The sequence below is a fragment of the Mytilus edulis genome, chromosome 4 (assembly GCF_963676685.1).
Source record: "Mytilus edulis chromosome 4, xbMytEdul2.2, whole genome shotgun sequence".
Taxonomy (NCBI): Eukaryota; Metazoa; Mollusca; class Bivalvia; order Mytilida; family Mytilidae; genus Mytilus; species Mytilus edulis.
The window spans coordinates 44,349,308-44,374,128 of record NC_092347.1 but is presented as its reverse complement, the minus strand read 5'-3'; the positions used below and the strand labels follow the sequence as shown (position 1 = coordinate 44,374,128).

Below are 24,821 nucleotides of genomic sequence, written 5' to 3'. Positions count from 1 at the left end.
CGCTTGATGTCTTCTTGAGACCGACAGTAAAACCTTTGCAAAAGTGGGTTGTACGTTTGACTGTGCAAGTACGAAGCCCCTGCTGGTCAGAATGGTGGCATTATATACCGTGACTCGTGTAGAGCGGGTTTCACGCTCTCTGCAAGACACAAACTCTTGCAAGATCTTTTTAAGGGGTCGATAGGTGGCCTGATGCAAGGGTATATTAATGTTCCTATCCAATATTCCTTCATTTTCTTGTTGCACTCCAAATGTTCCCAATCTGAAACCAAGTTGACCGGCATTACCGGACCAACCTATTGTATTTATTGTTAATTTCATCTTGTCCTGAACATGTATGAAACATTTGCCCTGAACAAACAATCAATCTTCAAACAATTGTATGCACTATTTAACGCCAAATGCACGTGGAATCCGTTTTAAAAATGTTAAATCTCACTTTAATAGTATAAAATCTCTTTAATCGTATTTTATCCTCCTTTTCAATTATAACACAAATAAAATATTGATTTTTAAATTTTCACAAAGTACTACCGATCGATATGTTTATTATGGTTAATTTTTTGAAGATTAAAGAAAAAAGGGGTTAATTTTTTGAAGATTAGAGAAAAAAGGGGTGAAAATTAATGTTTACAGAATAACAGACCCCCCCCCCCCCATCCGGACCTTCATAGCTACCAATAACGTGACATCTTCATTCGTTTAATACTTGTATATTATCTATTTAAGAAGTTTTTGCGAACTAAGCATTATAATAAGAAGTTGATGGTGTCAAACAACCTCTCTCGCACTAATCAAAAGATAGTATGTGGTTTTAAGTGAAAAACAGTAGAATCACAGACAAATATTATACATTTTTTTCAGTTTAATCACTTTTATTTGAATTTTAGGACAAATGTGCTGTCTATTAAAACACACACTTAATATTCAAATGCACGCTTGTCAATTGACCCCCGATCACCAGCAGTTTTTGTGGAGTTCTTTGGTTTTTAGATTTTTATGGGGTTTTTTTTGTGTACTGTTTTTGTCTGTTCGTCTATTTTTTCTATAGCCATGTTATTTGATTGGTCGGAAATTGCAAAATACAGTTATTTACGACTGTTCAGTATGAAGTTCATATGATGATATTTGGCATGAAATATAATTCAGTCTTTTGTTAGGTGGATGCATTAAATGTTATTTTATGGCTAAGTCACTCGCTATAAATGTATATCAATGTGAATTATACCTCTTTTCAAGCACGATTCCTCATCTGATACAATAAGTCTTACATCTCTCTCACTCTCTCTTCTCTTACTTCCTTCCTTTATCAATTTAATGACGTGTTTGTCTGTACAGTTGAACGTTTCGTGTTCACGTTTTTGTAATTGTTGATATAATCATGAAAGTGAGTCTTAAGTATTAGAAAAAGTTAAAAGAAAAAAAAATGTCCCGATTGCTCCCTGTGAGCGACTTTCAAACGACTCTAATGCACTCGTTAACGCCATGTGCATATATAAACCGTTTCAACATTTTTATTTTCATTTTCATAGTATAAAATCTCATTACCGTATGTTATACTGCTTTTCAATTATAACACCATGAAAAATTAATTTTCAAATGTTTCAAAATACAATCCAAATCGATATGTTAGCATCGTCTACTTTAAAGCCTATATATTATTTAATGCAATTTCATTCTAATAGAGTACTGAGACATCATATTTCAATTCCCAAGAGCTATAACAACCGCTACTGGTAAAATATTTCATTAGAAAGTTATTTTCCATTTGAGACAGCTTTACTTAACATGGCAAGCTGTGCGAAACTGTTCTATCAATCTCTGTATTCATTTAAAGATTGTTAATACAACATGAAAACTAATCAAATTTTTCTTAAGACTGTAAACAAAAACAGCGCAGTATTATTTTCTAAAAGGAAATAATACTTTGTGTTTTAAATTGATTTCAATACAGTTGAATGTATATCAATGTGAATGTATATCAATGCTCTTCAACTTTGTACTTGTTTGGCTTTATACATATTTGGATTTGAGCGTCACTGATCAGTCTTATGTAGACGAAACGCGCTTCTGGCGTACTAAATTATAATCCTGGTACCTTTGATAACTATTGAATATATATTTATAGACATTTGGTTAAATGTGCAACTGGAGTCAATAAAATGGTACCATCTATGTTTTCGCCGCAAATGTGCGACCATAATATTCGTCTGAAGATGGATAAAATGTATTTTTTATATAAATGTAAAGTGTAATTATCAATAGTGTATAGATCTGTACCTGATAATCAAACAGAGGGAGACTAGAGGATAAATATAAAAGTTGATATTGTATCATGCTATAACTATTTCAACCTCTCTTTTTTTCCTTTCTCCTGATTCATTAGGGTAAACAGAATATGCAAGAATTCTGACATCTTTGAAAATATTAGCTTGCCCGTCCTTGACCTTTGACCGTTCGGTTGTTTTTTCAAGAGTAAAGTTGATGAACTTGAAAATGATATATAATTTAACTGTGTGTTAGGTGGATACATTAAAATGGTCAAATCGAATTATTCGTGTAAAAGTGTTTGAAATGTCAAAATAATCATATAAATGAAGCTGAATATTAGAAAATAAAACGTTTCCTGAATGCATCATGTGTACTTTAAGACGACGCTCATTAACTCTTTTTCGCCACACGTATATATACCGTTTTGAAATGTCAAATTTCATTTTTCATAGTATAAAATCTAATGAACCGTATTTTATCAATAATAAAACAAATGAAATACTAATTTTCAGTTTTGTTTAAATATCATCGATCGATATTAGTTTGCATCACGTGATTTTAAGCCAATATAGTAGTTTATGCAATTTCATTCTAATAGAGTGCATGAAACACAACAGTTCAATTTCCACGAGCAAAAACAATATATACGGATGAAAGATATTTTCCGTATAAAACATCTTTACTTTATATGGAAAGCTCCAAGAAACTATGTATTCAGTGTTTGTATTAAAATGTAAGAAAGTTAATACCATACAATCATTATTCATTAAGGTATATTTTGAAATACATTACTTGGCGAAGTATAATCAAATGTGATAAAATTGGAATTGGAATGAGAATGGAAATGGGGAATGTGTCAAAAAGACATTAACCCGAGAGACAACAGCAGAAGGTCATCAATAGGTCTTCAATGCAGCGAGAAATTCCCGCACCCGGAGGCGTCCTTTATGTGGCCCCTAAATAAATATATATACCATACATTGTTATAGTGCGAATGAGTTATGTGACTATTATTTGACTCAATAAGGATAATTTTTAATTATAACAGGCTATTATTTGAACTTAGATTTATTTTTGATTATGGAATTTGCATATTTCCTGTGCTTGAAATTTTTAATAAATTCCATTAATTTCTATTTCATGTAAACATGTGAAATTTCACTCCTAAAAGAGTACAGTTCTGTACCGCACAATCAAACAGAGGAGAAGACTACAGGATACAGATGGGTGCGGTCCTAACCTTGACAAAAGTTAACTTAGAGTTAACTTGTTGACTGCTTTTTAAATTAACTTGAGAATTTTAAAGCAGACCAGCAAATTAACTTCATCTACGGTGGACCAGACCTACGGTCCGCTTTTTTATGACTGCTGCAGACCTATCGACGGGTCTGTTCCAGACCAGACCTGTGGACAAGTCTGCTTTTGACCAGTCCTGAGGACAGGTCTGCCCCAGACCAGACCTGTCCACAGGTCTGCTCCTGACCAGACCTGTCCACAGGTCTGCTTCTGACCAGACCTGGAGACATGTCTGCTTATAAAATGTTATCGTTTTTGCGACTTTTCATATCAGACTTTCAAGAGCTATTATTATTGTATTGCAATATTGCTGTTAATTGTATTGTACATTGAATCCTAACACAAAAAATATGGCTGATTTACTATACAGGTATATAACTTTACAAATTAAAGTGTACATATGGTCAGTTTTAGTTGATGCGGTCAAATAATTTTGTTGTACAAGTCAGCATGGTCAGCATGAGGTATCAAAACTACTGAAATTTTGTTATGTATCAATATTTTGAATTAAAGGAGGACATGCTGGCACCCTAAAGGAGTAAGTTCGGTAAGGGCCATATTTGGCCCCAATTATAAAGTTCATAGTTACAAGACAATAAATGTTTTAAGTTGCCCTAAATTCTTGTCGTTTATTAGCATTGCTATGTTAATTCATCTTCGACTTAAAGAGTTTAAATACCTCTTTAGTATCCTATGTCGCTCTTTAAATCACCGATCGTAGCACAAGGAAGTTTTCTGGATGCATACTGTGTACAGATACTTTTAAACGGCTGAAATCAACTCTTTTTTGCGCCCGATCAATAGAAAATGTTTTCAAAATTTTAATCTCATTTGTATAGTATTAAACCCCATAAACCGTATTTTATACTGCCTTTCAATTACAATATCAATGAAATATTTAAATTTTTAAACATATCATCGATAAAAGTTTGCATAATCGGGTTTAAAGCTTACATACTATCTATTGTAATTTTAATAGAGTACATGGGACATAATAGTTTATTCCCATGAGTAAAAACAACAGTTACGGATAAGATCTTTTCATAGAAAGACATGTTTCATATGAGACAGCTTTATTTATTTACTTAATATCGAAAGATAAAAAAAAAAAAAACAAAAAAAAAACTGTGCATTCAGTGTCTGTTATTCGATGAAAGGTAGTAAAAACCATACAATTATTATTCATTAAGTTTTATTCAGGACTGTAGACAAAAACAGCGCATTTTATTTTCAAAAAGGAAATACACTTAATTGTTTAAATTTATTTGAAAAGAGATTAAAATATATTTTGAAAGACATTACTTGTCAAAGTGTGTATCAAATGTGATATAAAGGAGAATAAAAGTTGATTTTGAAATTCATATAATCTTTCATTTTATTTTTAGAGATTATATCCTAAAGGCGACTCTGCCATTAAAGTTCAAACCGTTCTATTTTTTCTGGTTTGCGTTATGGGTCCTTGTTGAGCGGTTAGATTTATGATTGTATAGGGTAATAGCTATATCAATTCATTAGATAGATGGCTATTAAATTTGATTATGTTTGATGACCTTTCGAATTAACTGCATATAGCAATGTGAATTAAATAAATACTTCAATCACATCACATCAAACAGTGCCTGGTCTGTTTTGCTGTAGCTCAAATCTACCCTTTACAGTTTGGTTAATGTTTGCCTATATTTTGTTTAAGTGGTTTTAATTTGTACTTAAGAGAATTATATGTTTTGGTAGATATGTAAATACTATGAATATCTTGAAAATTTCATTTGTTGATGATGTTGCTCCTTAAGACCGTAGCTGGTCGTCGTTTTTTTTGTTTTCTGCATTGTATCTTTGATTTAAGGTTATTTTGTCATTGACAGATGTAAAGAATTCAATTTGTACTTTCACTTTCACAACACGACGGTTGCAAAATTTGAAGCAGAAACTTATAAATTAATCTGAAACACATGGCAATTTTAGTTTTTGTTTGTGCTAATGAGTTTTGAATGTCCCCTTCGTATCTGCCGCTTATATTGTAAATGATCGTCAACGCTGTTGGTCGTTAACAATGGCACAAAAAAACGCATATTTTTTTTTCTTTTTTGAAACAACGATAAGACACATCATATATATTTGATAAAATTTATTTAAGAAAACAATAACAAACAATATGTTCTTAAACATCATATAGAAACGTTTAAAATGAGATCTTTAGATTACAATACTCACACGTAAATTATGCATATTCATAATATGTTGTTAAAATAAAAGCAAAAGAATTATGGCCTCAATAAAAACTCATGATTTTCATTCTATATGATCTATTAGCATACCATGTACATTTTCAAACCAGCCTCTACACCAATATTTACTTCACATATTAATGAAATGAACAGAAAATGCTGTAGTAAACAGATATTCTGAAACCTTCGTCAAATTCATCTTAAAAGTATCCTAAGACTCTTGGAGTTCGGTATTGTTGTTATTTTACTTATGACTGCTCTACGTTTTATTTTTAAACGTTTTATTATACGACAATTTAAAAAACAAAAAATATAAAGTAATTATATATAGTTCGACCATATCCAAAATCCAACTGGTAGATGTGACGATTAAATATTCTGATGTCCAAAAAATATTTGAATACATATTACTAATTTCACGCAATGCTACTCGTCTAGATTTGGCAATGTTGATGACTATCTGATTCTTAAGGCTGAATAATGTCTCATTTCCCTAGTTTAGGATAAAATGGTTAGCAGTCAAAATTAATTTAACAATACTTTTAACTTTAAGATGATTTTGACGATACGTCATTAATAATAATTATCATGATTGCATGAATCACTTGGGAATAACAGGGACATTTGATATTTACAAATGCAGTAAAACAATTTCAATTTAAAAATATTATGTTTATATATCTCTGTCATTTGTGAATCATGTCTCTCAGACCTTTTAAAACTGACATCAGATCATGTTAGCATTTATGATTTCAAACCGTAAGAGATCAAATAGTAAATAAAAAATATTGATTGTACTATCACCTTAGATAATATAACCTGAATGTTGACTGTCCCTCTGGTATCTTTCGTCCCTCTTTTAAGTCAAAAGTACTTTGACCTTAATTTTGATCTTTTAGATTTTTAAATGGTCTTAGTTTTTCAATATCTTTAGAAGTCGTTATAGTATCTTGATATATATTCACTCTAAACTGTAGTAAGTTAGAAGTACACGGAACACTAACAAAACCCCGTGAAACATTTTTTAACATATAAATTTTTGTGATATGGCATATTTTTTATGAGTTATTTCATTTCAATTATTTTTCTAATAAAATATTCATACTGAAATTCCCAAACAACCGCTGATCAATACAAGAAATTAACAAGTTTGCATAACTGTAAATCAAATCAATATGTTTTATCACATTTCAAACTGTCAACATTGTTTTAAATTTCTCATGATAATGCATAAACAAATAGAAAAGGGAAAACAACAGTTAGCGGTAACAGATGTCAATACAAAAATCGTCTCTTTAGCAACAACTGATTGAGCCGAATCTACTTAAAATGTCTGGCTCCGATATACTATGTCTTTTGTGTAATGATATCTGCAAATATCAATATAACATTGAAAATAAAATGAAATATCATCATAGCGAAAATGAGAGATAAAACTATCATAGGAAATAAAGATGGAACATATCTGAAAATTGACTGTTTGCATTATTCAGAAGCCAAAACTCATTTTGATTTTAACAACATGCCATAAGCAGTGAGATATAATAAACGGATGTCAAGGGCATTTAGAAAGTACATCACGGCAGCCATTTCTTCTTAACATATTCTCAAAAGGTTAAAAAGTATTTTAATCAAAATGACTTAAAATAGCTACATGTATGCAAAAGCTGTCACATGGGTGTAAAAATAGAATGTACCAAGGGGAAAATCAAAACAAATAAATCGCATTATTCAGAAGAGAAAAAATATTTCGTTTAAACGTTGGTATATATATTTAGTTGAAAACAATGACTTTATATTACTCGATTTATTTCACTTGACTAAGCGGTTTTATCCGGTTCGCTCATAAAAAACCAGTCCATCTACAGATAGGTGTTTTAGGATAAGCTCATCAATGAAGTTTCCAGTCAATTTTTGTAAATTCCTTTGATGACACTGATTGGTGCTTAGAATTCAATGATAATTATAACGGCAATCATCCTCATCACACACATCTTCAAATAGACTGTCCCTATGCAAATGAAAACGTAAGCTCCGCCCGATCAGTTGAAATAACATTAATAACATTGGTAATAAGTAATACAGAGATAGAATATACTAACCGTTCTGTTCAAGTCTTTACTGATGTTAGCAAAACTTGGTCTGTCTCCAGGATCAAATGACCAGCACAGTTCCATCAGACGCTGTCAATGTAAATAAAACTTTTAAAGTTCAATTCTTTAAACCGTTAGATATGAAACAGTATGTTTTATCATGAAGTAGTTTTGGTCTAGTTAAGAAATTATTTATCATTTTGTGGTAGAAAAATACATTCAGAGAATGACAAAGTATTTTTTTAGCTATGGACAAACCCAAAGTCAAATGAGATACAAAAGTGATTAAAAAATCAACAAAACTTACAGAAACAACATTATAAAGTATTAAACTTCCCTATACTATTAATTTTACTGAAAATTAGAGCCTTTTATTAAAGATTTAAAAAAATACCTTCATTGCCTTTGCACTTTTTATTTTATCTATCTCTTCGTATTGATTGGTACATATTCTCCATATAATAGATTCAGGTAACTGTCCAAAAAATGGATACCTCCACGTGACCAATTCATAAACTATGGTCCTGTAATATATTTACCAGTATAAGAGGATAAAATAAAATAAGAATAAGCAGAACAACAATATATTAACCAATGTTAGAGGATAGAATAAAATAAATATAAGTAAAACAACAACATACAATAATGTGTGCACAACATTTTCATATTATGGTGTATTCATTTAAGGTGTTTCATATGTTGTCAAGTATGATCTCTTATATCTGACTTTATTGTATACGTTTTGTTCATTGTTAAAGGCACGGTAACATCTAGTTGCTTTTATTCCCGTCATTTCGACTTCGATTGATATATACATGTACATGTATTGTCTCATTGGCAAGCAATAATATTTCCGTCTTCTATATAGGTTAACATACTCATTATGAATTGAAATGACAATTTAAGCAGATCCACTGTTCAACCTTTCGAATCTTGCATGTGCAAATTTTAAACACACAAATGTTCATAAAACGATTAGAAAGACTGCACATTGGATTTGGTTAGAGTAATCGTTTTAGTCAATAATTATTCTGAATAATGTAAGTCAACATATTTAGTCGTATATTCTTGAAATTTTTTAGTTTTTAAATACGCTATTGATTCGAACACCACTGATAAGTCATTTGTAGATGAGACGATTCTGATGTGTTTAATCATTAGTTTGGTAATTTTTACGAGTTTTTAGTACATTTGAAACACCATTTATTGCCTAGAGAAAATTGACAAGTAAAATATGAAACAATTGATTTTCTTTCAGGAATATTTTTTTACAGAGATTGATGTTATCCAGACTAACAAATGTCCCCCTTAAGAAACTGAAATCAACAATTTTCATTTCTTATCCCTAAAGGCCCGTCTGGTTGACGCTGAAAAGAACACATCTGGAAAATTTCCCCATTACAAATCAAATTAGAAGTTCAATAATTGTACTTGAAACGCAAACTTTATGAAATTGACAGATTATAAGAAACGCATGTACAAACAGGTATTGGCTCAATAGACTTTTATTTCTTTGAAGCTAATTTTAATCCAATACATTTTCCACATTTGATTTTGAAACTACACCAAGAAATTGTTTACACATAGTACATAGTATATAGTATATATTTGAAAGCCAGAAAAATTGTTCGGATAAAAACATATCCTAAACTATATATTTTTTGTGTTTTCTTTTGAGTCACATTCTATTTCACATGAGCCTGTAATTAAGTTGGTGTCGTTTGTTGCTGTGTAACATTTTATTTTAGTTCATTATGTACATGTAGTACATGATTTAGGCCGTTAGTTTTTCTCGTTTGAATTGTTTTACATTTGTCATTTTGGGGGCTTTATAGCTGACTATGCGGTAGGGCTTTGCTTATTGTTGAAGGCCGTAAGGTGACCTATAATTGGAAATTTCTGTGGCACTTAGATTCTTGTGGAGAGTTGTCTCATTGGAAAATATATGTTTTTACAGTTTGATACATGTATATACGAAAAACCAAATTAAAGTTTTTATATATAAAACGTTTCCATGTTTAAATGTTTTCTTGCTTTCATCATGTTCAGTTTACTACATTCAAATTTTACAAACAATGATATAAAATATCATCTTTAATTTGATATGATAGTCTGATAGTCTAACCGGAAAGTCTGATTATTATACTCACCCGAAAGCAAAAACGTCGGATTCTTTTGTGCATTCGGCCTTCATGTAAAGGATGGGCGGATCAATCATCAATGTACGTAGAATTTCAGGGGCCATGTATGTAAGATATCCTCTTGGTACACAAGCTAATCCCTCTCTTAGAATATAATGAAAACATGAAAACAATTTTATTCTTTTATCTGATAAATAAAAGGCCGCAACATTTGATGAAAATTCAAAATTCGACATACGTAAAGTTATATTGATTATTAGAAAAAAAAACGATAAGGAAAAACACACTCTTGAAATCAATTTTTATTCAAACTAATCAAAAAGGGTACGTCGAAAGGATAAGCAACACGTGAATAATTCTATAGCATATCTACAAATTTACACTCATAATATTTAAACAAGATTATTTTTACATTCGAAAAAAAAATGTTTTTGTACTTCATGAAGATTTGTACTTTGAGATTTTTTTCATTCTGATTGTTATAGTTGCTTTCAATACAACTGCCATTTAACTTTAAGTCAAGGTTCATCATAGACCGATTGCAGAGCATTTTTTTTCAGGAAGGTAAATTGATGCTTTCTTTTCTTCTTAGAATCATGCTTTCAGGTCAGGTGTTTATTTTAAACCAAAGAGTTATATACAATCCGACTTTCCTTATATACTAATTACCTATCATGTTGTGGCTCCACAATTCCATAATCCATAACACTGACGCGTGCCTTTGGACACAAAAAAATATTTCTTGTATTAAGATTTTTCACCACTATGCCTTTTGCATGAAGATACCCCATCCCATGAGATATCTGCCGTAAGAGCTGTATTTTTGACTGCATACTTGAGACTTCTTTCTGGATATGTATATGCTCGTATAAAGACACGCCATCTTGTATGCTATAAAAAAGAAACATAAGACATGAGTGTAGGCTTAATATTTACAATATAGGTAATTACATATTTTGTTTTTGATCAATTAAAAGTTCAAATATTTATCACATGATCCCTAGACATTAATTTCTGTTCATTTTTCTAAATGTTTTCAATAAATCTAGATTACAGCATTAAATACTGTATTTGCTTAATGTTTTATTTATTTATGTGTTAATATACCTTTCAATAATGGAATATTTGTTGAAATCTGTACACGATCCCATAAATAAAGCGACATTTTCGTGACGAACTCGCTGCATCTTTGTAACCAAATGCCAGAAGTCTAGAGCTGTGTAACTGCCATAATAATGTATGTTGACATCACCATGCCATTTCCCTCTATATAATAATTATAGACAAAATTGTCATATACATATTCTTGAAATTGAATAAAATCCGGAATTAGCCGTTTTTGTAAAAGTTTGTGCAATGCTCTAGAAAAAAGTCAGTACAGAGTGCATTTGGGCAAAAATACTTCGATAAAAACTAAAACCCAATTTTGAAAGCGTCTTACATGTATAATTTTGAATGCTATCAAAAGTAGCTGTTTACATAGAGCGGGCAATTAAGTACTGGAATTTAAAGAAAAACAGACAAAACCATTGTAAAAGCAAAACAAATGAAAAAAAAAATCCAAACAGTAGACCATAAGACATTAGGTACACTGAAAATTAATGAGTAAGCATCACAAAAACCATGAGTACTGTGGTTTTCTTCAGATACCACGGCAAGATATAAACAGGCTCTATTTAGTCGTTTTGAATGGTACAAATTTATTGAAAAGTGACAACCGGTCATATGATAAACGAGGAAACAAGGTTGTTGTCTCTTTGACACATTCCCCATTTCCATTCCTAATTTTATGAGTGAGTATATTCAACAAATGGAACATTTCCACATATCCGGTCATCTACGACACTAATAATTTTTTACACAGATAAGATGATGACGAACACAACGTTATGTTTTGTGTGTATGTAAATTGACATTGTAATAAAATCATAATGGTTAATTCAAAATATTTTGAAACTGCATACGTTTCTTCATAAAATATTATTTTTTCGATGTTTTATGTTATCGTTTTTAACATGACTATCTTTCCTTCCTTTTTATTTTCTGTCATAAATTTACCATTATTAAAAGTTTATATTTTTCATATTCTATAGAACTGTCTGTACTCTGACGGGCAATATTTTTCAAGAATAAATGACATGAAAAATATTATTTTATTAATTTGCTGGTAATTTTGTTCATTTATATGTTTCGGATTACAGTGTGACGTCCGTTTTCGCTGAACTAGTACACATGTTTGTTTAGAAGCCAGTTGAAACTCGCCTCTGGGTGCGGGATGCTTTCGTTGTGCTGAAGACTTATTGATGGCCTTGTGCTTTTTTCTGCTCTTAGGTTGTTTTCTCTTTGTGACAATCCCCCTTTTCATTCTCAATTTAAAAATCAGCGCAAAAAGAAACAATAACCTTTTAAAAATGAACGTGGTTTTATTGGTAACTGTCAACATTTCACACGGAAAAGAAACACTACCTTTCTAATTAATTGTTCGATGTCATATTTACGTATTATAATTTAAACGAATGTTCTGAAAAGATAATTGAAGCAAAATAACGAGTATTTTGTACAACAGAAATTCTTTATCTTACCGGTAAATGACCCGATCTCTGCCAGTCCGAAAACACGTGGTAAACTCAAGGTCTTCGTATGGAATGGAAAATTCCTTAAGGTTTGTGAGATCTTCTGCCGACGGATTTCTAAAAGTAATAACCATATTTATGAAGATACACTGTTGAAATTTACAAGATATGTTTTACAGCGCACATATATTACATGTATTAGTTACATGGTATGTTAGTGAACTATTACGATATATATGGGGTTAGTAAATTCGATATTCGAAGCTAGAATTCCTATATGGAATTTAATGACCCCATACATATCGTATTAGGTCATTAGCTTACCGTGTAACGCATTTTTGTTACCGACTGTCTTCACATGTGGTATTTAGACTATCGGTCTTTCAAAGTGATCACGTCTTCAATACTTAGTTTTAACAAGTTTAAGAACCTACTTCCGTTTGTCTATGCAAAAAACAAACGCGAACAATAACAACGTGTTAGATTTTAATTTTTTTTATTAATGTATTTCCATCGTTCATTATCTGTTTCTTCGTCTGTCTGTTTAAACTTTTCAGATTTTTGTTTTGTTATAAAAGGGAAGTAACTCCTTACTAATCCCATATGGTTGCTAACACTATATTGTAACTAACCATGTATTTTAAGGGCACCCTATATCAAATATATAGAGTCACCACGTGTAGTCTGTTAACCAATCATATCCCCATAAATCTATAGGAGGTAAGATAAATTGTATTTGCAAGTAGTTGCATGATGTGTTATAAAACCATCCTTCAGTATTTATAATCTGTAAAGTTTTATTCGCGGATCTCTTGGACTAATTTTTCAGTTTTTGAATTTGTCATTTTTCATCAACTAAATGTCTTGCTGTTAACATAACTTATGACATATTTTTTAAACTCAAAAAGTAAACCCGGTTTTAAAGTATTTATTGGTTGCTGTTGCAATGATCATTAACCTCCCTATTCGAAAAAATGAATAGAACAATGGTCAAGAAAGCTCCCGAGTGTTTGGTATGAGACGCATTTCTGTGTATTTATCATCAATTACGTCAAATATGGTCAAAGAAAACCATGAGATCAGGTACAAATGTAACATAACTCAGTGAATCGTTTTATGTGACAGAAACATATGAGTATAAATGTACCAGATTGAATTAAAGTAGAATGATTTTTTTTTCTCGAGATTTTAATATATTCTAATTCACAGCTTGGACTATAATATGCTTACCGATACATAGAACGGTTTTCTAAATTGTCAAACACTGTACTCTTTTCTTCTTCTAAAAGAAAAAAATCTTTTAAAGCATACATGAAAACCAACTTTTGTACAAGAATACTTTGAAACCTGAATGATGACAAAGATTAAGGATATTACAAGTACTAGTTTGGATACACATGTAATACAAAACTAATTGATAATATTTATGGTTCTAATTTTACTCCACCAGATGCACATTACGACCTTTCATGTCTCTTCTGTGTTGCTGCAGGCCAAACTATTCGAAAATCTCAAATCTAACATAGGAATTATTGTGGTTTTTTTTCTAATTTGATGTTTTAGCTTTATTAAGAAAAAACCAAATTTAACTGAAATGAAAAACATAGATTTTTCTCCGATAAGATTTGTGAGCGTTTTTCTTTTAGCATGCCATCTCTTGGTCAACCTCTGCAAAACAAATGTATGATACCTATTTCCGTGAACACGACACATATCTCAAGATTCGGAGTCAAATATCTGAAAATTAGACCCCTATACCACTATACAGTATAGACAGAACTGCTAAATTTCTGTTGTCTACAATCTTATGGTAGACACATATTGAATTGTCCCTGTTGTCTAAAATCTTATGGTAGACACATATTGAATTGTCCCTGTTGTCTAAAATCTTATGGTAGACACATATTGAATTGTCCCTGTTGTCTAACATCTTATGGTAGACACATATTGAATTGTCCCTGTTGTCTAAAATCTTATGGTAGACACATATTGAATTTTCCATGTTGTCTATTCGACATTCGCAGCCAAAAATGTCAAGCAGATTATGAATTAATGTTAAGATTAAAAATTCTTGCTAAAACACATAATTCTGTATTCACACTTTCACTAAGAAACTTAGATTACATGCGACAATTTCCTTTGAAGTGATTCGCCGCTCCAGTTAAACTGTCTTAGGGGATATCTTTCCTAAGTTATCTTACACTCCCTGTTCTTCGCATTATCATAATAATAATAATAATAAAAAAATAGAACATGCATATATGCAATAATTTTCATACATTAGTTATTTATAAACGTACCTTTCTGTTCCAGAACTTTTCTCGAAAGAGGCCACGTGTGATATGGTTTGATTTTACAGACTGGTTCAGCCACGCGTGACGTTCGTTGGCTTTGTGAAGGTGCACTTCTCGTAACTGTTAAATTCTGTCGGCTTCCAGATTCTCCCACGCTGAGTGTCAAAAAATTCTTTTTATTGTCATCAGTAAGTACTTCATTAATATTGGAAAATGAGTTATGAATAGATGGTAATGGATGAAGCAATGGTGAGGCGTCAGCTGATTTATTGTTTCTAATATATACATAGTTTGGGTCATCAGCATCGTTTATGCTAATTAAGTCAAGTTGTAGTTTTTGAGTTCGTATCAAGACCGGATGTGTATTTGATATTATATCTGTTTCGCATCCTGAGTCAGATCCTGATCGTGTCTGTATTTCCGGTATGAAAACTTTGTCTTGATCATGCGTACTATGAGATTTTACTCTAGAATTTATCCACAAATAGAATCGTCGAAAAACTGAAGGAAATATATTTTCAGCTCCTTCCGACCGAGGACGAACTAAACTATTTAAATTTGGCGATTTTTTACAAGCACATCTGTTTTTATAAAATGCAGTTTGTTCTTTTGTCTGGAGAACTTTAGTCCAATGTTCTTCACCTGTAAAAATAAAAGTAACCTTATAAAATTGTGTTTTTTTATACCGCAATATCTTGTACAAATTTAAGAACTGACCTCAACAGATGGCCCTGTACATAGCTTGAAAAATTGATAACAAAGGTAATTTGTTTACGAAGATGCCTGCTCATGACGTCATCGCCAAAGACGGGTACTATCTGAATTCAGTAATAAAAAAAAAAAAAAAAAAGGAGACAAACTAATTTCGTTGATTTGGTTTGGTAGTTTAGCTGTACCCATAAAATCTTACAACACACAGATTTACGAAAATGATTGTTGGATCCTCAATGCTCTTCAACTTTGTACTTGTTTGGCTTTATTAATATTTTGATATGAGCGTTACTGATGAGTCTTATGTAGACGAAACGCGCGTCTGGCGTACTAAATTATAACCCTGGTACCTTTAATAACTAGGTACAGGTCGAAACTTATGACGCGATCTGTGTAAACGTATTTATTCTTTCAAATACACTAAATCTTGAGTGTATCAATTTAGGTCTGCAGTTAGATCTTTGAATGTTGTCTTTGTCAGTACTACCATATATTTTATTTTGTCAGTTTAATACATTATATTTTAAACAACATTATATTGATATTCAGATATTATCACTAGTTATAATCCGTCATCATGTATTATTACTTATATTGTGTTACTGCATAAGAGCATAATTTTGATGTTTTTACACTCAATCAGTTGGAGGTGAACTGATTGACATTCTTGTTTGAGAAAAAAAAAATATTAGTCGTCAAAGTCTATGCATACTTTGTTATTTTTTGTTATTTTTGTTATTTGTTTTTGTGCTTAATATAAATCTGATGCGTCATGCCCTTGAAAACTGAAACTAACAGTTTGTTTTTATGTTGTGTTATATAACACCTGTCAAAGTAGAGGGGGCTTTAGCGTTCAAAAGCATATTAAACCCAGCGATATGTTTTGTGTGCCTAACAGCCACTGCCTGTGCAAAGCCTATAACCTGTACACCAGTGAGTGTCACTAGTCGGTGTCTGTCATATTTGGTTTTCTGTCATTGTTTAAATACAAATCATGTTGGTTTTTTTCTTTCTCTTATTTGAATTGTTTCACATTAGTAAACATGTACCGAGGCCTTTTTTGATATTTTCTTGCTCAATGTTAAAGACCGCAGAGCTATTTGTAGTTATTCACACATTAATTTTCAAGTCCTTGTTATAGTTGTCACATTGGATATCATACCACATCTCGTTATATTTATTTCAAAAGGATATATTTGTAACTGAGTAAGGTTTTTGTTTCGTGTATACACATTAAATATGTTATTTCCGTATATATATTTTTTAACTTAGGTTGAAGAGAAATAATCAGGTGCTCCATTATCACCCTTCGTCTATACTTTCGAGGAAATTAAAGAGGGTTTTCAAAAAAAGGATAATGGGCTAACGGTGCAGATAAATGATTAAAGACTAGGGAATAGAGAAAAGTAGGTCACAGCAATAAGGAATATATGATGAATAAGTATTGAAATGTAAAGATAAGTGAAAAAAGGTAAAATATATAAAGCTACACTACAGGTGTACACGCCAAACTCGCTTTTCAACCTTAAAATGTTTCAATGTCAAGACAATAAGAAAGAAATGAAGCGGAACTAATTCTATAACTTAAGCTGGGGTCACACATTTACGATTTTTACTGCCGTCCTTGACAGGACCATTCCCGATTAAAATTTATTAAAAGTCTGATCAAGATCCTATGAATCGTGGATGAAAATTCAAACTTAAATTAAAATTTGTAAAAAAAAAATTTAACCATAACAACAATCAGATATTGTTCAGGATGCGTCGATATTCAACCGTTTCCAAGCTAATTTATCCCGATAATCCCGTTCTAAATCCGTTTCTTATCCGATTTGTATCTTTCGCCAGGTAAAATTCGACCGAGTCTGTCACGACTACGTCCCGATTCTACCGAATGTAATCCGACAGAGATCAGATAGTGACAAGACAGTTAACCGACGCTGACGGAAGTTATCCGTTCGAAAACTGTCGGCATACTCGGAATGATCAGGTACTGTCGGAACGTATTTCCTATCACGGTCCGCTCTATCGCATTGCAAACGGCTTTGTCTGGTCTCAGTCGTATTGTATTCTGGAATTGTCGGGACTTTGACGTGGGTATCATTGACGAATTTGGAATAAATAACGGGACTGTTTCGGAACGGTTTCGGCAAAAACGGTTCGCAATCGACAAGATCTGGATGCAATCTGGACTCAATCGGCAGATTATTCCCGTTCCACAGGACACCGTCCCGAATACACAGAACATTGTTAGGAATTCGATCCGATACAGCAGAATCTGTCACGACATAAGCACGATTGTAATCCGACAAGACAAAATCGGCTGAGTTTCCCCGAATGTTAGGTGACGCACCTAACTGTTGGGTTGCTTTGCCGAACTATTCGGACCCTTCCCGACCAGTAGAAATCTGTTAAGCTGGGGTCACACATTCACGATTTTGACTGCCGTCCTTGACAGGACCATTCCCGATTCAAATTTGTCAAAAGTCTGATCAAGATCCTGTGAATCGTGAATGGAAATTCAAACTTTAATTAAAATTTGTAAAACAAATAATTTAATCAAGACAACATTCAGATATTGTTCAGGAAGCGTCGATATTGAACCGTTTCCAAGCGAATTTATCCCGATAATCCCGTTCTCAATCCGATTCTAATCTAATTTGTATCTTTCTCTTGGTAAAATTCGACTGAGTCTGTCACAACTGCGTCCCGATTCTAGCGAATGTAATCCGACAGAGATAAGACAGTGACCAGACAGTGAACCGACGCTGACGGAAGTTATCCGTTTGAAATTTGTCGGCATACTCGTGATGATCGGGTACTGTCGGACGTAATCCTATCACGGTCTGCTCTATCGCATTGAAAACGGCTTTGTTTGGTCTCAGTCGTATTGTATTCTGTAATGGTCGGGACTCTGACGTGGGTATCATTGACGAATTTCGTATTAATAACGGGACTGTTCCGGAACGGTTTCGGCAAATACAGTTCGCAATCGACAATATCTGGATGCAATCTGAATTCAATCAGCAGAAAAATAGCAATGAAAAATTTCTCCAGATCATTCCCATTCCACAGGACACCGTCCGGAATACACAGAACATCGTTAGGATTTTGATCCGATACAGCAGAATCTGTCATGACATAGGTACGATTATAATCCGACTACACAAAATCGGCTGAGTTTCCCCGAATGTTACGGGACGCACATAACTGACGGGGTGCTTCGCCGAACTATTCGGACCCTTCCCGACCCGTAGGAATCTGTTACGAACTTAAACGACTGCGTTCAGACAATGATAGGACATTCCAGATAATTAAGGATAGTATTCAGACTTTTTTTACATTTCGTGTCGTATCGCTGTCTGATCTCAAACGGGAGCAATAATCGGCAATGTGTGAACCCCGCATTAGAAATGTACATGTTATGTCTATGTAGATGCGCAAAAAACAGGTTCTAGTCAAAGACCAACCAACATCAAAAGAAATCTGTCTGAAATTACCTAATTATAATTTTATCTAGTGTATATAATTTATATCTTACCTTTCATAGCTTCATTACTTGTGTACTTTGATGATCTGTGCGATCTTCTCCTTTTCAGGGAACACCTAAAACAAATCACCCCTGTATATTCCTGTATCTTTTACCAATAGTCATAAACAATGTGTCAATTAAACTGAGTTCGTTTGTACTTAATGAATTTGAGTTCATTTTAGAATTTAGATGCAATGTGTTTTCATAGATTCATGAAGAAAACATCGAACAAGATTCCATTTTTTTTTTACGGTTTTAATTTTTTAAGTGTTTTCGGCTCATCAATTTTAAAATTCTATCTTGATTTTGTTTTTGCAACTGCTGTCGGATTAATTACAAATTCAAATTAAAATGCTTTATTAAATTAATCTAATAATCAACTGATCTTGCAAGTTTACAATCTGTTTCTAATATTTGACAAGTGATCGTAAAATGAATTGAAATTGAATACGATTGAAAGAATTAACTTTTATTCCATTAAATTCCTGCAAATTAAATTATTTCCTTTTTTCCCAAACAAATCAAAATGAAAACATACATGGTATTCGATGGAATTAAAGAGTATGCTAACCATTTAATGAAAATACATATAAAATTAACATACCTCTGAGTGCAGCTTGGATGTACTAAACTTGTTATTGAGGATGCCATCCTTAAGTCTTTATAATACCATCAGGACAATTCTATACAAATACAAACATGACTTTTCTTTATTCAATTAGTTGTAACGTAAATAATACAGTATAAAGAGGTAAAGAATATATCGACCTCAGACAAACGAAAAATCAATTGTATATGATACTTTAACTATCTATCACTATTACTTTTTATTTATGTTTAATATCGAGTACAAATTGAATGTTAAAAAACAAAAGGTACGTTATAAAATTCACATTGACATTATCGTGCCTTCTAGTTTTACTCTTTGATCGAATATTCACCACAAATGCTGTTAAATATTCATATCATCAACACAATGATCAGAGGCAAGTTATTATTTCTGGGGAAAAAATGATGTTACGTTTTTCGAATTCAATCAGTAAACACATTAAATAGCAGAATGATAAAATATAAAAAAAATAACTAAAATTGAAAATAGATGAAATTAATTCAATTAGTTGTAACGTAAATGATACAGTATAAATAGGTAAACATATATCGACCTCAGACAAGCGAAAAATCAATTGTATATGATACTTTAACTATCTATCAGTTACACAGTTCTATTACTTTTTATTTATGTTTAATATAGAGTACAAATTGAATGTCCAGAAACAAAAGGAACGTTATAAAATTCACATTGACATTATCGTGCCTTCTAGTGTTACTCTTTGATCGAATATTCACCACAAATGATGTTAAATATTCATATCATCAACACAATGATCAGAGACAAGTTATTATTTCTGGGGAAAAAGGATGAAACGTTTTTCGAATTCAATCAGTAAACAAATTAAATAGCATAATAATATTTTTTTTTTTACTAAAATTGAAAAAAGATGAAATTAGTTAATGAGAACAGGTTGTTTCTTGCCTTCCGTACATTGACATTATTGCACTTAAACATGTTTCCCAATCGCGTCTGCCATTATTGTCAAATCCTACTAGCAAAAATCGCATCCACAGAACAATTCTATAGACATGTCAACATTAATTGATTGATTGATTGGTTATTGCTTCACGCCGAGGACAGATATTTGTTTACCATATTAAGCTTTCCAATTTTCTTGGCAAAAATATCAAATCATTATTAATATTGTATAATCATAATTCTATACTAAAAGAGGGACGAAAGATACCAAAGGGACAGTCAAACTCATAAATCTAAAACAAACTTACAGCGCCATGGCTAAAAATGAAAAAGACAAACAGAAAAACAATAGTACACAACATAGACAACTAAAGAATAAACAACACGAACCCCACCAAAAACTAGGGGTGATCTCAGGTGCTCCGGAAGGGTAAGCAGATCCTGATCCACATGTGGCACCCGTCGTGTTGCTTATGTGATTACAAATCCGGTAAATAGTCTAATTCGGTAGGTCACATTCATGAAAGGGAAGGGGATTGTAGTTACTACGTAAGGAACATATCCGATATCCTTTGTGAAACGGTTATTCAATAACGGTCAACCAACTCGTGATGGCGTCCGTAAAATTTACGAAGGGATGATTTCAACTTCACCATTTGGAACTCTTAGTTTAATAGCTTCCTTGTGAGCAGTAACCCTCTATCAAGAAAATCATGATAGGAAATGCAAGCACGGGAATATCGTATCAATTGGGAGATATATATCCCGTATGCAGGTGCTAATTTATCTGTAACATTATGTTTATGAGAATTAAAAAAATTGTATGAAAACTGAACTGTTCTCTTACTTATCTGTGATTTAAAAATAAAGAAGTGAGGCATGATTGCTACAATACATTGAAACAATTATCTATACAGATAAAAGGACTAAGATGAAAACACATTTTGGTCACCATACGGCTTCAACAACGAGCAAACCTCATATTAAAACATCTAATAAAGTAAGCCATAAAAGGTCCCAGTACGACCAAATGTGAAATGATTTAAAGCACAAATCGCAACTGTCTAAATTAAAACTCCTACAGATTAACGAAAACAAATATATCTATCTTTTTTGGATATTTGTCTCATTGGCAATCATACCACATCTTCTTTTTTCATATATAGAACTTAACAGAAACCAAATACAACCACTAGATAACAAGTTACCTGTCCCTAAAACAAAAACAAAAACAATTTGAAGGATTACTCCTAAACGTGTGAATTTTTATTAGTTCTATTACCATACACATTGACTGGTGTGAAATAATATGTTATTTAAGATTCCAGCTGGTGGCATCAAACACATGTACTCTATAAAATATCAATGTATCTGTGATATAATTTCGAAATGTTTTCAACAATTTGTAAAATCACGAATTAAAAATGAGGAAAAAGAGGTGAGACACTTTCCTTCATTTGAAGAAGGAAATATAAAACCGATTTCTATTTATTTTGAAGAAAACATGATCCTAGAGTGATTAATTAAATTCATTTATATAATTGGTTCAGGTCTTCTTATAATTCCTTTCGAATCTACCAGTTGTCCTCGTTTGGATCTTAGACTTCTCTAATTCGATGACACAAAACACATAAATAAAAGATGTGTGTTCCTCGCGTCTGACTGAAGATTGATTATGGGATTTATTAGCTTCAAATAGGTTCCGCTCAAGATAGATACAGGTACTACCCCTATCAAGATGAAATCAACGAGTAAAATCAATCGCCCCGTATTCAAAACACTCTGGGATTGCTTTCTTATGATTTTTTGCTGATTAAAAGATAAATTGAAGTGTTCAATGGTGGATAGCCTTCTTTTTTACTCTCGGTTTCTTTACAACTTTAAAGCAGCCATAAAACACTAAACATGCTAGCTCACATACGTATCATGCCCTTTTTCAGCGACATAGAGATGAGTGGTTATAATGATATTGTACCTGAGTTACAATTTTTCAGTCGAGCTATCAAAATGTAACGATAACTCCTCAGCAATGCCTATGTTTCAACAATACATAGTTGAATAGGTTTCTCTAACTTATAACAATTTTTTTGTTGGATGAATAAAGGAATGCAGGGTATCATTATACACCATTAAGTTTGACTTTCCCTCTGGTATCTTTCGTCCCTATTTATCTTATAATGTGTGACCAGCCCTTAGTTATATGTTCTCCTTAGATCCTCATATGCCCCATACTAAACATAGTTTTTATGTCTCTTATAATTGGACTTAGGAAACAGGTAAAGAGCACGATACGTATTACAATGAACCGATATTTAACATCAACCCTACAGATCAGTAAACATTAACTGGTTAATATCAAATTTTAATCCCTTTGCCAAAAAATTGAAAGAAAATTAGATTTTGTAAATAATATAACAACTAATATCAAACATTAGTACATTTTTGCTGTTCGAAGTATCAAAAATGTTATTTAATTTCATAAGCACAAAATTTAGGAAATTCAACAACAACGTATCCCATTTATTAAAAAGCAATTCAACAGTAATCTTTACATCTCTTTTAAACTATTCTGATAGATTTACAAATTCTACGAAAATAATTTTGTAATCAAACGTTCTTGAGTAAACAGACTAATTGTATAATAAACTAGAATACTTTACCTTCTTATCTAACAGAAATTAAAATTCCCTATAAGTATTTCACTAAACAACTCCTATCTAACAGGTTGCGTTTTGATTGTGTAATAAATGCAACGTATATATAAAACCAATACCGCTCTTTCGTCAGTAAAGGTATTACAAATGACTTTTGTTTTGCGACATCAAATCCCAATACACCAACATACGAGTTGAATTCAAACTTAATTATTTAGCATTAGAAAATCAATAGACGTAAAGCTGTCGCTCAGATAACTTAGTGTCGTTATTACAGAAAATTCTAAAGAAGCAAACTTGGCAAATATCATTGATGCATCTGGAAGAGCGGATAGATATTTTGAAAAATTCTTCTGTCTTAGATTACGTATGAGTTGTAACCATGGAAATGTGAAAGTCTTTTTATATTAACACCTTTTTATTATTAGCTTTCATAACATAATTCTTTTACGGCACTATCAAGTAATAATATGTAATGGGAACTAAACTTAAATAACGAATAACTCAGTCAGCAGCATTGATATTTGTTTTATGAAATTAATTTAAGATCTTTAATTTCAAACCAAAACTTTATAGATTTCTAATATTTTTATTTTAATTTAAAGTAGAAAATATGTCACAAATATTTTATTTATAAATGACAAAAAAAAAATCTCAATTGACTAGTAACTTGTGACCGATAGTAATTGTTTTATTTTAATTGGTATTTAATGAGACACCTTGAGTTGTCGTTTCAGAATCGAAAGTACTCTTTATAATCATGCATCATGTCCAAAAGCACCTACATTAACTGTCTATCGTTGTGTGTCGTGGCTGGCATCACACTTCTTCTTTCTTTAATTATTCCTTAAACTGGTCCCAAGAAAGCAATCAAACTGGTACCATATCCTTCGCAGGATGTTAAGTATCGCACTATTGATTTTAATCATGATATCAGCAGTCTCTCATTGTCGAATAAGTCTGGAGCTTTCGAGTGATTGATAAGGGCAATATGCATATCGTATACTTTAATTCTAAAAAAACAAAAACAGATCTGATATAATACTGAGCAAGAGGTGTAATATTGCACTATTTATATTCATTATTCATATTATTAACTTTGGAGGACTCAAATCATTAAAAAAAACTATTTCTATGATTCAGAGGGAATTGTTTACAACTCTTATAAAACATTATAAAAATTTAATAATTAATCTATAATATATCGTTTTAAAAGAAATATAATAATATTGCACAGTATCTATATATTTTTTTTAAACCTTTTAGTATTATTATTATGACTTTGTTTTTAGAGTTTCTCAAATCCGAAATGCCTTTTACTGAGCGTCAATGACGAGTATTAAATGTCTGGCGCATCAAAATAAAAGCCTGGTACCTTTAATAACCATTTACAAGGTCCATATGCCATTCAGAAGAGTTCTGCCCACTTACAAACCAGTTAAACTTACAACAGTGTGCAATAGCGGAGACAATTGAAGTTTTCGTATTTGTTAGTTTGAT

At 31.8% G+C, this 24,821-nt stretch overlaps 1 protein-coding gene across 1 annotated transcript; it reads right to left on the bottom strand.

The window, feature by feature from the left end:
• Positions 1–5,677: 5,677 nt before the first annotated feature.
• Positions 5,678–23,543, bottom strand: LOC139519747 (kinase suppressor of Ras 2-like). The gene is made up of 12 exons (XM_071311999.1): positions 23,328–23,543; positions 19,741–19,819; positions 19,146–19,210; positions 14,900–15,535; positions 13,830–13,881; positions 12,609–12,716; positions 11,134–11,292; positions 10,696–10,917; positions 10,036–10,170; positions 8,280–8,409; positions 7,895–7,975; positions 5,678–7,162 (listed from the first exon to the last, which is right to left on the bottom strand). The coding sequence occupies exons 2-12, from the start codon at positions 19,785–19,787 to the stop codon at positions 7,088–7,090; spliced, it is 1,710 nt and encodes a 569-aa protein (XP_071168100.1). The 5' UTR covers positions 19,788–19,819; positions 23,328–23,543; the 3' UTR covers positions 5,678–7,087.
• Between the last annotated feature and the right edge of the window lie 1,278 nt (positions 23,544–24,821).